The 14,459-nt window shown below is 50.6% G+C and overlaps 1 protein-coding gene across 1 annotated transcript in view; it reads right to left on the bottom strand.

The window, feature by feature from the left end:
- The window catches only part of LOC102825007 (zinc/RING finger protein 4-like), a 149,194-nt gene extending 135,568 nt beyond the window's left edge, over window positions 1–13,626 (bottom strand). The window contains 1 exon segment of the mRNA XM_006869027.1: window positions 13,102–13,626. Coding sequence (XP_006869089.1) covers window positions 13,102–13,626 — 525 coding nt within the window.
- Between the last annotated feature and the right edge of the window lie 833 nt (window positions 13,627–14,459).

Here is a 14,459-nt window from a genome sequence, read left to right as displayed (position 1 = left end):
AAGCTTATGGGCAATAAACTTCTGAAAATCAGACTATGAAAGCCTTATTTATGCATCACAACAGTTTAAGATGCAATCAATGTTAAAACTATACTACTTTGGATGGTGGTGATGTGCCGTGGAGTTGGTTCCGACTCATCGAGACCGTGTATAGGGTTTCCGAGGCTGTAAATCTTTACCGGAGCAGAAAGCTTCATCTTTTCCCCGCGGAACCTCTGGTAGTTTCAAACTGCTGACCTTGAGGTTAGCAGCCTGATTTGTAACCATCATGCTACCAGAGTTCCTTACTATTTTGGATATGTGGAGTTATATAAAATACATTGTTAGTATTCATTTCACCTGTTTCTTTTCACCTTCTCATTGGAATGTAATTTAAAATCACATCCTTCTAGGAACCTCCAGTTTTGCACCGTCCACCAGAGGGCGCTGTGCCCTAGCCGCTTCCCGAATTCAAAAAAGGAAGCAATCTAGGCTACGTAGGTCCTTTGTGGTTGCTGGGGGTGGAGGTTTTTGTTTTGTTTTGATTGTGAATCCTTATTTTTGCCACTGGGTAAGGATTCTGCCCCCCGCCCCCAAACTCCAACTCTACCTCATTCTGCCAGCAGGAGGAAGGCAATAGGCCTCCATCTTCAATTCATCCATTCTGCATAATTAGATACCTGTTGGATGCCATAGTGGATTGGTTACACCCGTTGGGCTGCTAACTGAAAGGTCAGCAGTTTGAGTCCACCAGACGCTCTGCGGGGGCGGGATGGGGGGTAATGAGACTTTCTGCTCCAGTAAAAATTTACAGGCTCAGAAACCCTATAAAGACAATATGAGTTAGAACCAATTCTATGGCACAAAACCACCACCATCACCACCACTGTCTGCCAGGACACTCCCTGGGTAGTATAAATGGCTAACTCATTCAGCAACTAACCAGAAGGTTAAAGGTTTAAGTCCACCCAAAAGTGCCTTGGAAGAAAGACCTGGTAATCTACTTCTGAAAACTCATTAATGAAAAACCCTGTGGAGCGTAGTTGTATTCTGACCCAAGTCAAAGTTGACTTGGCAGCAATTGTTTTTTACAGTGTGGCATGGTGTTGTAGGATAAGCACTGGATTGTTAACCACCAGGTCGGCGGTTCAAACCCACCAGTAGCTCCTCAGAAACTCTATACGGTGTTTTGAGTAAGAAGCAACTCAACAACACTTAACAACAACCTTCTATTGCAGACGTCCAAGTGATACAGCGGATTAGGTGCTGTGCTCCTAACTGAAAGATCTGTGTTCAAACCCACCTGCTGATCCTCAAGAAAAAGATGAGGAAATCTGCTTGTATGAAAATTTATAACCTATGAGGTCGCTGTGCGTCAGAATCCACTTGTTGGTGATGGCTTTTGTTTTTAACCCTGTGTTGGATACCCTGGCTGACTACTAGCCAAAAGATTGGTGGTTCGAACCTATCCAGAGGTACCGCGGAAGACCAGACTGGAGGTCTGCCTCTGAAAAATCAGAATCTTGAAACCCCAATGGAGCAGTTCCACTCTGCACACTAGGGGGCGCCACAAGTCTGAATGCACTTGAATGATGGCTACCAACAACAACATGCTCTGTAAGCATGTTTTGGGAAGAGTCTCCCAAAAACTTGGTCCCAACCCATGCAAATGCTTTTCTTCCCCTTTTTCAGATGAAAAATTCAAGGCCCAGAAAGGGCAAGTGGGCTGCTAGATGTCATCCAGAGCCTTCAAGGCCTCTCCCAGCTAATAAACTCCTGCGAAGTGGTGGGCCAGCCCACTGGTGAGGGTGCACCATCTGTCCGGCTCCACCGGCTCGGTGGATCTAATTCAGAATTTTCCCCATTTATCACAGCGGCAGGAGTTGGGAGTGCCTGGAATCCTATCCCCAAGGCTCCGTGCCCCTTTGACTGCCTGGAGTGGGGGCCCCCATTGAGTCTGGGAAGGGAAGGAGGGTGTGGCTGGATCCCCAGCCTTTACACCCGCTTATTAAATGCGACCACGCAGTCATCCAACCAGACCCCATCCAGCCTTCGGGGTGCCTCCAGGCAGGTGGAGAAACATAGGTTGAATGAATAATCATTTAAATAACAAATGCTACAAAGAAGGGGATGTTGGGAGAATTTAAAACTGGGGAACGTGACTCTCTGGGTGTGGGGGATGAGAGGAACCTTCCCAAGGAAGCAATATTTAACAGGCAAATTGCAGGACCACAGGAAAGGGTAGGGAGTCCCTCGAAGGAGAAGCAAGTTCAAAAACCTTTTGGCTGAAAATTGCTGCTCCCATTAGTAGGTCAGGGGTACTGAGTCTGAAGCTCAGATCGAAAGTACAAGGTCATTGCCAAGCCAGTAGCCCTCACCGTGAAGCCAGCAGCCTTCAGCGCAACGCCAGGGGTCAGCAGGGGAAGAGGTGGAAAAGTTACCTCCATATCCAAGGGCTACGTGTCCATCCAAGGGATGTGTCCATCCAGGTGGGTCAGAGCTGGGAAGTTGGCTCCAACGGTTTTATTTTTTTTCCTTTGTTTTTTTCCGTACAATTGTTTCCCCCTCAGGGGAATTTCTGGTGCTGAGAAGAACAGGGCTGAGGCTCTAGCTGGGAGGAGGGTTTCTCAGCGTCCTGGAAGCAGCTTCCCTCAAGTCCCTGGCGTCTGTCTGTCCTGCTGGAGCCCAAGCCCTGGTCATCACACTGTCCCCAGAGTCCCCAAACCTGGAGCTGCTTAAACAAGGACGACAGGAGGGATGTTGGTTGTTTGTTTTGAAAAATGCTCTAGGACAGCAGAAAAGAAGGGGTCTTTTTCCATAGGGGCTGTGGAGCTAGACTGAGAGCCACACGTGAGAGGCAGAGACAGAGACTCAAAGTGAGACACTCAAAGAGCGATAAACAGCCAGACACATGGAGACAGAGATGGAGGCAGCTGGAGAGACCCAGATAGAGATAAAACAAATGGACAGAGAAAAGATACATGAAAAAGAAACAGAGACAGACAGAAACAGAGACAGACAGACAAATGTGGCAAGGTCAGGGTTTCTATTAGCTCATATTAGAGCCTTTCTGTGAAGTATTAAAAGGTTCCCTGTCCTGGGGCGAGGCTTCACTCCTTCAGGTGGGCTTTCATATCATGTCCCCCGGATCTGGGTCTGCCCTGATGCCTTGTTATCTCCAGTGCCCAGAACAGAGACCCCTGTTAAATGTTCATTAAGCAAATGTTCCCAGTTGGTGTCAGAGACCCAGCCCAGAGAAACAGAGAGAGAGAAGGAAGACATGAGGACAAAGGGGAGGTAAGGCAGCGTGGGAACCTGCCCTGGACACCTCCTTCAAAACCACTTGGATTCCCCTACCACCCAGACACATTCCCTGTCACCTTCCTGGAGCATGAACTGTGTGGGCTGCAAGGACAGGAGGCGGTTCCTCCCTGGTACTCTTGGGGCTCAGTAAGAGAGACAGTGGCTGCCAAGTCTCACCCGAAACTCCTTGCAGCCCAGACTTGCTCCTGGGGAGGAGCCAGGAACCTAAGAGGCCATGGTGCAGATCGAGGGAGGGCTAGCTCCAGTTTCACAACCCTGAGTAGGAGTTGGTGGAAAGGCGTTCCTAGCAAAGGGAACACACAGCCTGTGTGAAGAGCGAGGGATGTCCAAAAGGCCTCAAAGACCAGGCAAGGGAGTTTGAACTTGATCTTGTGTTCAGACACTCAGTCATTTATTCAGTACACCCTCAAAAACAGCCCTTCTGGACCTGGTCCCTAGTTGGGTGATCCCAGAGTTGCTCCTCAGGCTGGGGTGACATAGACCCCTAGTTCTGTGGGTGGAGGACAGAGCCTACAGGGGAATAGAGGGAGATGTAGAATTAACAGGCAGGGCGAGTACTGGTGCTGGGGCCTTGAAAAATTAGGAGTGTTGCAAGTAGAAAAGATGAGAAAGGGAATTCTGGGTAGAGAGAACAGACACTGGAGGATCTGAAGATGTGCAATGACTACACAGGTATTGGAATGGAGCGAGGGTGGACATCCGCACTGCCAGCATCAAATCATCAAGGTTTGGCCAGAGCAAGACAGAGTTTGGGGCAGCAGAGGGCGGAAAAGGAAACCGGCATGCTGCTTGTAGCAAAAATGGTTGTAGCAGAGGGGGCATTGAATCTGGGGCTTTGAAGAATGAATAGGAGTTTTCCAAACAGAACCCATGAGACAGGAAAACTGAGCAGAGGAGTTATGGCAGCGGGCTTTGGGGACTCAGCTAGTGGATTAGCTGGAGAATGAAGGACTAGAGGGACATGTCCTGGCCAGGCCTAGAACCTCTCAAAGGAGCAGGAATGCTTCAGCCAAGGATAACACACGTGATAACCACTGCATGGTTGTGGACCTCAGGTCAGGCCTATGCCTCTGTTTCCCTATCTGGCAAATGAGGGCATTGGAAGTCAGTTTTGCTGTTTACGTTCCCCTCACAACTGGGAGGCCTTCAACAAATTATGTGAAGAAAGCAAAAAGGAAAGGACAGAGGGAAGGCAGAAAAGAGAAGAAGAGAGAAGAGGATGAGAGGAGGCAGGAAAGAAAGGAAGGGAAAGGTTTTGTAGCCCCCCACTCCCAAGGCCAACAGCCAAGGGACTGCTCTGACATTATTATTTCAGAACACGCCAGAGCTGTCGAGGCTTAAGAAATGGGAGATGATTTGCATGCAATTTGCATGCAATTTGCATAGTGTTTGTTAAATGTCAAAACGCACTGAAAATGCTTTCTCCCACCCCCAATCAAGAGACAAAACACCCTCCCCCTTTCTCCACCAGGTCATCCGCAGGGGCTGGGGACCCTCAGTTCAGAGACTGCTGGGGTAGGAGCCTAGAAAGTGGTTGTCACACTCCCTATCGGTGCTGGCCAACAATAACCTTGGGCGAATTGTTTTCCTCAGCTCTATACCCACATACGGGAGTCCTGGTGTGGTGCTGTGGGTTAATGTGCCAGACTGCAAGGTCGCCAGTTCAAGCTCACCAGCTGCTCCTTGGAACCCCTATATAGGGTCGCTATGGATCGGGACCAGCTTGACGGCACTACACAATAACACCCACATACACATAGTGTGGACCAAATAATCACACCAAGGCACAGAGAAACTGGGGACAGAAATGGAGCTGGGGTGACCCCATTTCCCTGCCCCAGAGGTTTGAGGGGCGTGTGTGAGTCCCCAAGACAGACAGAAGCCCACTGCCCCTCCCTCTGGGAGGAGGTCCCCAGGTTTGTAGGTTCTCAGCCCCAAAGACTCCCTCTGGTCACATGCAGGGACAGGAATGCCCCAGATCACCCTGTGCCGCATTCCTAGCAAAGTAGGTACCCCTCGAGGGAAGTGGAGGCTCTCCCCAAACTCCCCCTCATCTTTCTCTCTTTCAGTCTCTGTCTGGGGAGGGGAGCTGAGCTGAGCTGCAGCTTGGCGGACCAGGCCTGGCGCTGTCCCCACAACGGCCTGATTTATCACCCACCTGTCCCCGCTCAGGGCCCTGCGGCCAACATGGTTCTTAATTAAAACATTATTTCTTCTCCGTCTCCTGTGCCTCTACCCAGTAAGACGCCAGACCCCCCCCGGAGCATAAACACAGCCCTGGAGGGAGTGCGCAGCCCCCAAAACCCCGCCCCCTGACTGGGAGTCAGAGACCCAGAGAGGCTGAGGCCAGCTCTGCAATGAATGCCTTCTACCTAGAATTCCCAACAACACTGCCTGCAAAGCCCACCATCTTAACTACCATGCCTCAATGCTGCCAGAGCCCCGTCCTCTGGCCCAACCCAAGACCGCATCCAGGGGATCTGGCAGGGAAAGCAGGACTAAAGGGGTGTGTTCAGGGATGAAGGCCCCCCGGGGTGGAAAAGTAGTTTGAGTACCCACTACCCAGCAGTGATATAGAAGAAAGATCTGGCAATCTGCTTCTGTAAAGATGACAGCCAAGAAAACTCTGCAGAGCTGTACTGCTGTGTAACAATTGTTGGTGTTGTTAGATGCTGTGGAGTAGGGTCCAACTCGCATTAACCTTATATACAAGGCTTCTGTTGTTAAGTGCTGTCCAGTCACTTCCAACCCATTGCCACCCTGTACAGGATTTCCAAGGAGTGACTGATGAGCTTGAACCACCAACCTTGTGGTTTAAACCAACTTTGCAAGTCCAGTATATTAACCCACAGCACCTTACGAGGACTTCATTATATACACTAGAATCCTATATACAGCTGCCCTTGTAGTATAGTGGTTACGTGTTGGGTTGCTAGCCAAAAGATCAGCCGTTTTAATCTACCGGTTACTCCACGGGAAAAAGATGAGGCTACGATACAGTATAGCTATGCGTCGGAACTGACTCAACAGCACATGTTGTTGTTGTTGTTAAGTGCCGTCGAGTCGGTTCCGACCCATAGCGACCCTGTACAGGGTTTCCGAGGGTGTAAATCTTTACGGGAGTAGAAAGCCTCATCTTTCTCCTGCGGAGCGGCTGGTAGTTTCGAACCGCTGACCTTAAGGTTCGCAGCCCGATTCGTAACCACTACGCTACCAGAACAGCACATAAGCACCATCAAATAGAGCAAGAAACACTGCCGGGCCTTGTACATTATTATGCTTGAGCCCTGTGTTGCAGACACTGGGCCAATCTGTCTCCTTGAAGGTCTTCCTCTTTTTTGCTGACCCTCCATTTCACCAAGCATGATGTCCTTCTCCAGGGACTGGTCCCTCCTGATAGCATGGAGTCGCCATAATTATGGGACTGGGGAGGAAACCATACTGGACAGCAGCTAAGAACAATGACAATAAATGTGAGGATGAAGGATTCTGGGTGGTACAAGTAGCTTTCAATTGGCTGCTGACTGAACCCACCCACGGTGCCGCGGAAGAAAGACTTTGATCTGTTTCTGAAGATCACAGCAGTTCTCCTCTGAAACACATAGGGTCACAGGGGAACTCAATAGCACATAAAAACAACAGATTTCGGGGTAAGGGCACAGTGTAAATTCAGAGACCTGGGGTCACTCAGTCTCTACTCCTGGTCACTTGAGGTTTTCTGGCTGCATCCCCAGCCAGAGCTGTTCACAGCAGACGGGGGTGTTGGGGCCCAAAAGAGGGCAAAGTGCTCACTGGCTGGGGAAGAAGGAATCAGAGAAAGTTTCCTAGAGGAAGCTGGAATCCTGGGAGGATTGGCGATGTCAAGAGTTGTACAAAAGGTGCTTCAGGCCAGGGGCACAGCTTGGGTAAAGAGAACAAACAAAGTGAAGATGTCCCCAAGTGTCTTCCCTTTTCCTTTGGCATCCGGACTGCCCGTGGGAGCGTTGTAAAGAGGTATGGCCCTTTGCACAGCAGACAGGGCATAGACGGTCCCAAGACAGATGCGAGCATTTCAGGGCCACACAGCACAGATGGAGACCCCACTGCTCTTCCCTGGTTGGCTGGGCTGGGGCAGCAATGTTCAGGGTCTATCAAGAGTGGGGCGGACAGCAGGCTTCGGTGTTTCAACATCCCCTGGGAGCCCAGAACCTGGAATAGCAGGAGGGAGGGGATAAGACACATTCAGTCTAGGAGGATGAAACGGCAGCTCTCTGTCCAATCGTCCATTTTCTCTTTCTCCTAATGCTCCAATGTGAACAGTGGCATCTACATGCCTGATGTATTTGATGCTCCCATTAGGAACAGCCTTCCTTTATAAAGAGCCTAAGACATTATTCCTGGGGAGTCTTGGTGTGGTGCTGTGGGTTAATGCGCTGGACTGCAAAGTCAGTTTAAACTGCAAGGTCAGCGGTTCAAGCTCACTAGATGCTCCTCAGAAACCCTATACTGGGTCACTATGGGTAGGAACTGACTTGAAAGCGCTTAACCTTATTCCTGGCCATGACTGTTTGGTGCCACCTAGTGGAAAGTGCTGAAATTGCAGGGAAAGAGCACACTTTACCCCAAATTAAATACTTCAATCTTAAATTGGTGAGAATCCTGGTGTGTCGCTATTGGAAAAGCACTAGCCGGCAAAGTCAATTTGAACCACAAGGTAACAGAGCGCTATAGGATAAGCACTGAACTGACAATCACGAGGTCAGCCATTTAAACCCACCAGTCACTCTTTCGTGGTAAATGGAATTTCAAATATTCTCCTCTAATACCATAACTCAAGGTACCATCGGCTGTCAAAAGAACAAACAAATCTGTGTTGGAAGAAGTACAACCAGAATGCTCCTTAGAAGCCAGAATGGCCAGACTTCATTTCTCATTCTCTGGACATATTATCAGGAGGGACCAGTCCCTGGAGAAGGACAACATGCTTGGTAAAGTGGAGGGTCAGCGAAGAAGAGGAAGACCTCGATTGATCAAGATGAACCGACACGGTGGCAGCAGTAATGGGCTTAAACATCGCCATAGATATGAGGTTGGCCCAGGACCGGTCAGTGCTTCATTCCGCTGTGCACAGGGTCACTATGAGTCCGTACTGACTCGATGGCACCTAACAACAACAACAACAACATATTCTCTTAGAAACCCTACACAGGCTCACTGTGAGTCAGAATCGACTCAATGGCACATAATAACACCAAACACAGCCCAGGTAGACTAGTAAGTTATATGTTGGGCTGTTAAGTACAAGGTCAGCAGTTCAAATTCACCACTCTCTTTGTAAGTGAAAGATAAGGCTTTCTGCTCCGGTAAAGATTTGTTGTGGTTGTTAAGTGCCATCGAGTCAGTTCCGACTCATATCAACCCTGTGTAGGCTTTCTGAGGAGTGGCTGGTGAGTTCGGACCTCCAACCTTGCAATTCAAACCAATCATGGCCTGAGCCTACAGCGTCACACCAGGACTCTCCATAAAGATTCATAGCCTCAGTAACCCTATACAAGGAACCAACTAGATGGTGTACAGTCACAATAGAGCCCAAGGGGACTCTGGGGGATCAGTAGTAAAATTCTCATCTTCCATGAAGGACATCTGGTTTGATTCCCGGCCAGTGGAGGCGTATGTGTTGCAAGGGTGCTGAAGAAGCAGAGCTTCCAGACTAAGACAGACTTGAAGAAAGTCCTGGCAATAGGCTTCTGAAAACTCAGCCAATGAAATCCTACGGATTACAACGTCCTGATCTGCAACCAATCACGGGGATGGCACGTGACCAGGTGGTGTTTCCAGTGCACATGGGGTAAGGGAAGGTGTCAGGGACTAACTTGGTAGCAGTCAAAAGCCAGAGAACCAACCCACCAAACCCAGCCAACATTGTTCTCACTCACATGTGAGTCCAAAACGAAGTGACAAGGTGGGGCAGGAACCTAGGAACATCTGAGGGGGTGACCATCAGTCAAGGTGAGTCCCTTCGCTCTAGACCCCAGTTTGCTCAGCTCTGGTCTCTGCAGCCTCTGGGTCTCAAATACTAGAGAGACTTACCTGGTGTGAGGTCAGGGCTCCCTGGGGTGGGGGCAGTATCTTCCAAAGGTGCTCCCACCCCAGCATCCTCCTTCAGCACACACCTTGGGTCCCCTCAGTCATGGATCTACCTCCTGAAACCCAAGCTACCTGAAGGAGGGGGACAGAAAGATATAGGATGAAGCCAAACACAGCTTCCCTGCTCTGTTCAGAGTCTTCACATACTCTTAGACCCCTCTAGGATGCCGGGAGAATGCTCTGAATAGCCCCTCCTTACCTCCTCTCTGGTGGCATAATGGTTACGAATCGGATTGCGAACCTTAAGGTCAGCAGTTCAAAACTACCAGCTGTTCCGCGGGAGAAAGATGAGGCTTTCTGCTCTCTTAAAGATTTACAGCCTCAGAAACCCTGTACAGGGTCACTATGAGTCAGAACTGACTCCACAGCACACAACCACCACCAACTACCCCCTCCCAGAGACGATACATTCAACTAATATTCTTCAGCACCTAATATGTGCCAGGTAAGGAGCTCTGGTAGCGTAGTGGTTACGAATCGGGCTGCGAACCTTAAGGTTAGCGGTTCAAAACTACCAGCCACTCCGCGGGAGAAAGATAAGGCTTTCTACTCCCGTAAAGATTTACACCCTCGGAAACCCTGTCCAGGGTCGCTCTGGGTCGGAACCGACTCAACGGCACTTAACAACAACAACAAATATGTGCCAGAGGAGTCCCTGGACGGTGCAAACAGTTCAGTTTTGCGCCAACTACTAGCCTAAAGTTTGAACCCACCCAGCGGTACCTCAGAAGAAAGGTCTGGCAATCTGCTTCCCAAAAAGTCACAGTCTGGAAAACCCTGTGGAGCACTGTTCTACTCTGCACATGAGGTCACCTAGAGTCAGAATTGACTTAGCAACAGCAACTCACAACACCACACTGTGCCAGGCACTGAACTGGGGCCACAGCAGTGAGCAGGATGAGTTCACTTACAGAGTTACAGTCTAGTCGGGGAGGCAGGGTGGAGAAATAGATGCAACATTGAGGAGACAGCTGGGAGAAATGTGAAGCAGGGATGAGGAGCAGGGAGTGTGGGTGGTTAGGGAAGGTCGCATGAAGGTTAAGGGGGAGCTATGTGTGTAGTTAGGGAAAAGTATTCCAGGCAAAAGGAATAGCCTATGCAAAGGCCCTGGGGTAGGACCAGGCTTGGTGCATTGGAGGAACAGTGAGGAGGCCCATGTAGCTCAAGTGGAGTGTGTAAGAGAGAGAAAGAAGGACAGGAAAGCAGGAAGAATGGGCCTCAGGGAGGACATGGGCTTTTCTCAGAGGGAGGTGAGAGCCCTGGAGAGCAGCATCAGAGGATGGACTCAGATGGTCACGGGCGCCCTCTGGCTACTGCTGGAGTTTGAGGGAGTGGCGACGAGGGCGGGAGTCAGGGACCAGGAGGGAGGAGACTGCACTGGTCCAGGTGGGCAACAATGGGGCTAGACCCCCACCCAGGTGGAGGCAGAGGAGGGGTGGAAATAGGCGGATCCAGGATCGATTCTGAAGGCTGCACCAATAGGATAGTCTAAAGGTGTTGACAGAAAGAAAGAACAGGAGGAAATCATCACTACCATCATCACGGTCGCCATTTGTGGAGGAAGACCAGGAATTAGGAACGAGGCTTCTAACTGGAAGAATGTCATCGTATCACAGAACTGTACGTGTAGAAATCTGTATATGTTCTGCTGTGTGTATTTCTAACAACAAAAAAAATCATTTCAAAACAAAAGCAGAAAAGAGAGTACGCCTTCTGGAACTGGCCCTGCCCCTTCGGAAATTAATGCTTAGTAACTCACAGGTGCTCAGTATGAGGAGGCTTTGTGGGAAAATTAAATGAAAAGATAGTGGAATTATTTCATGAACCTTTTGAAGCCCCTTGGACATGACCATTATTGAGCTTATGATAAGCAGGGAGAGCCTGTCAGCTGCTTCAGAGAAAGATACGGCTTTCTGCTCTCCTAAAAAAGCTCTCGTAGCGTAGTGGTTACGAATCGGGCTGCAAACCACAAGGTCAGCAGTTCGAAACTACCAGCTGTTCCGTGGGAGAAAGATGAGGCGTTCTCAGCCTCGGAAACCCTGTACAGGGTCGCTATGAGTCGGAACCAACTCAACGGCACACATCAACAACAAAGATTTAAAGCCTGGGAAACCCTACACAGGGTCACTATGTGTGGTGACCAACTGGTTGCCCTGTGCCGGCTGGTCTCTACACACCTGGACAGTTTCCCCCCTAACCCTAGAGGCAGGAAGTGACGTCACTACCAAACTTCCTGGAGGCAGCTGGTGATGTGACACAAGGGAGATAGGCTGCCCCACCCATTCATTGGTAGGGGAGGGAGGCACCCAGGCCAGTTTGTCTGAAAACAACTACTTTCACCCAAGACAGGTCAAATGTGTCTCTCCTCATTTCACAGATGGGTAAGTAAAGGCCTCCTCAGGGGTCTGCAGCCTCCTTGCCTCTCCAGCCAGTGCTCAACCACCCACTAGGTCACCCCTGCTTATTTTCATGTGTCTGGCTGTGAATCTGGGGCTCAGAACATGTTTGATGCCCAGAGAGGGTGAATAAGCTGCCTGAGAACACACAGCATGTGAGGGGCCACCGTGATTTCCTGGGCCAGCAAATGCTCTGAGCGTCCAGATGACTAATGTTCAGGTCAGAGTGTGGAGTGACAGGGTGTGGACAGGGGAGTTTGAGTGGACAGAGAGACCCCTGTGCAGAGAGAAACAGAGAAAAATGACTGAGCTAGAGATGAACAGAGACAGAGAGACAAAGAGTTATACGGGATGAAAGAAATGGACCAACACCACTGAGAGGGGAGAAAGGAGACAGAGAAGGGGAGACACACAGGGAAGGTCAGAGAGAGGTGGACACTGAGAAACACAGAGAGAGAGAGAAACAGTAGAGACAGAAATGGACAGAGATACAGAGAGAGACAGGAGTCCCAGGTGACATTTGACTACTAGCCAAAAGGTCGGTGGTTTAAACCCACTCAGGGGCACCTCAGAGAAAAGGTCAGGAAATCTGGTTCCAAAAGTCCAGAGCCTTGAAAACTCAGTAGAGCAGTTTTACTTTGACATACACGGCATGAGTCAGAACCCACTCCGTGACAATTAACAACAGAGATGCACAGAGACACTGATAAGGAATGAAAGGAAGAGACAGAACTACCAGAGCGGGAAAGATGAGACGGAGAGATAAGACACACCAGAAAAGAAGAAAAATACAGACAGCAAACCAAATGCAGGCCTGTCCGCCCCAGCAGGTTCCTACCACAGGTGAAACAGGCATTCCCCCAAAATAACCTACACCCCAGCCAGAACTTCAGGTGCATGCACCCTGACGGCAGCCCCCAGCCAGGCGTCTAGGGTCTGTCATCTGTCTGAACGTCCCCTAGCCTCTCCCAGCCTGATCCTGGGCCAGAAATTCACTTCTCACCCCTAGTTCCCCTTCTGTTCCCTCTACCCACACGACCCTAACTGGGGGTGGGGTTGGGGAGGTCCTCAGTTACCCCACTCTCATGTGGGGAAATATGCTGCGATGGGCCCTAGTCCTCCCCCACCCCAACCCCTCAGCCGCCCATCCTCCACACCTACTCGGACCTCTTCCCAGTCCTGGTCTGTGCTCAGCGTGTCTCTTCCTACCAAGGCCTGTCCTACCCCCAAGTCCCATCTCCTGCTCCTAATCCTTCCTGTCTACTCCCACCCTCACCCTCACCCCCAGATCCCCTGCCCCCCACCACCTGGGGTCGCTGACAAGCAGCAGCACCGAGCCGTCCTGCAGACGCACGTCGCGCACCGTCTGATGATCGTCGAGCGGCCGCGCGTTGTAGTAGAAAGTGCGCTTCCAGGAGCTGACGCCTTGGCCCACAAGCTGGGCGCGCAGGTCGCTGAGCGTGTCCCGAGGCCTCACGGTCAGCGGCAGCAGCAGCGCCTCGTCGGCCAGGTGCACCTTGATGTGGTAGCGCTTCCAGCGTGATAGCCCGCGCCGCAGCCCCTCCATGGCGCCCGGACCCGGCGCCGGAGCCAGCCGGGGCCCGCGCGCCCTGCCACCCGCCGGACCGGCCCAGCCGCCAGCCCCCGCCACGCTCCGCCCGCCTCGCCCAGGCACGCCCGGTACGCAGGAGGCCCGGCCTGGGCGCGGCGGAGGCGGACCCAGCTGCTGACTGGGCCCCAGCCTGGCCAGTTCGCCCCCAGCGCTCCCGTCGGCTGACTCGCCTGAGCTTAGCTCAGACATCTTTTTAGTACCTAGCATTTATTAACCCACACAGCGGTGCTATGAATGAAAGGCCAAATGATTCCGCTTCTGTAAAGATGACAGCCCAAAACACCAGTAGACTCAGTTCTACTGAGTCAGAATCGACTGGCAATGGGTCTGGTTATTTAGTGTTCGATCCCTGGGTGGCCCCCACTAACCTAAAAGTTGGAGGTTCAAACCCACCCTGCGGCACCATGAAAGAATGTCCTGCAGATCTGCTTCCTAAGGGGTCAGAGCCTTGGAAATTCTATGGAATACAGTTCTTTTCTGATGCATTGGGTCGTCATGAGTCAGAGCTGACTTAACTGTGCAAGATAGGCAATTCAAACCCACCAGCTGCTCTTCGGAAATCCTACTGGGTAGCTATGAGTCGAAACCGACTTGATGATAGCGAATGACAACACTAACCTTAAAATTGGCAGTTTGAACCCATTCAGAGGTGCTGCGGAAGAAAGTCCTGGTAATCTGCTTCTGTAAAGATTGTTGATGCTTTAGTTGTTTTCAAGTTTATTCAGATTCATGGCGCTTCCATGTGTGCTGAGGAGAACTGTCCTTCACAGGGATTTCAATTGTCGACTTTTAGGAAACCAATCTCCAGGTCTTTCTTCCACAGTGCCTCTACATGGATTCAGATTGCCAACCTTTTGGGATAGTTGTCGAACGCTTAACTCTTTGTACCACCCAGAGACTTCTATAAAGATAACAGCCAAGAATAACCCCAGGAGTAATTCTACTTTGTAATAGATGGGTCTCTATGAGTTGGAATTGATTTTGACAGCAACGGAGTTGCATACACTTGTGAACCAAGAGGA

Source organism: Chrysochloris asiatica, unplaced genomic scaffold (genome assembly GCF_000296735.1).
Source record: "Chrysochloris asiatica unplaced genomic scaffold, ChrAsi1.0 scaffold00125, whole genome shotgun sequence".
Lineage (NCBI taxonomy): Eukaryota > Metazoa > Chordata > Mammalia > Afrosoricida > Chrysochloridae > Chrysochloris > Chrysochloris asiatica.
The sequence above is the reverse complement of the archived record's forward strand: the minus strand, read 5'-3'. Positions and strand labels throughout refer to the sequence as shown.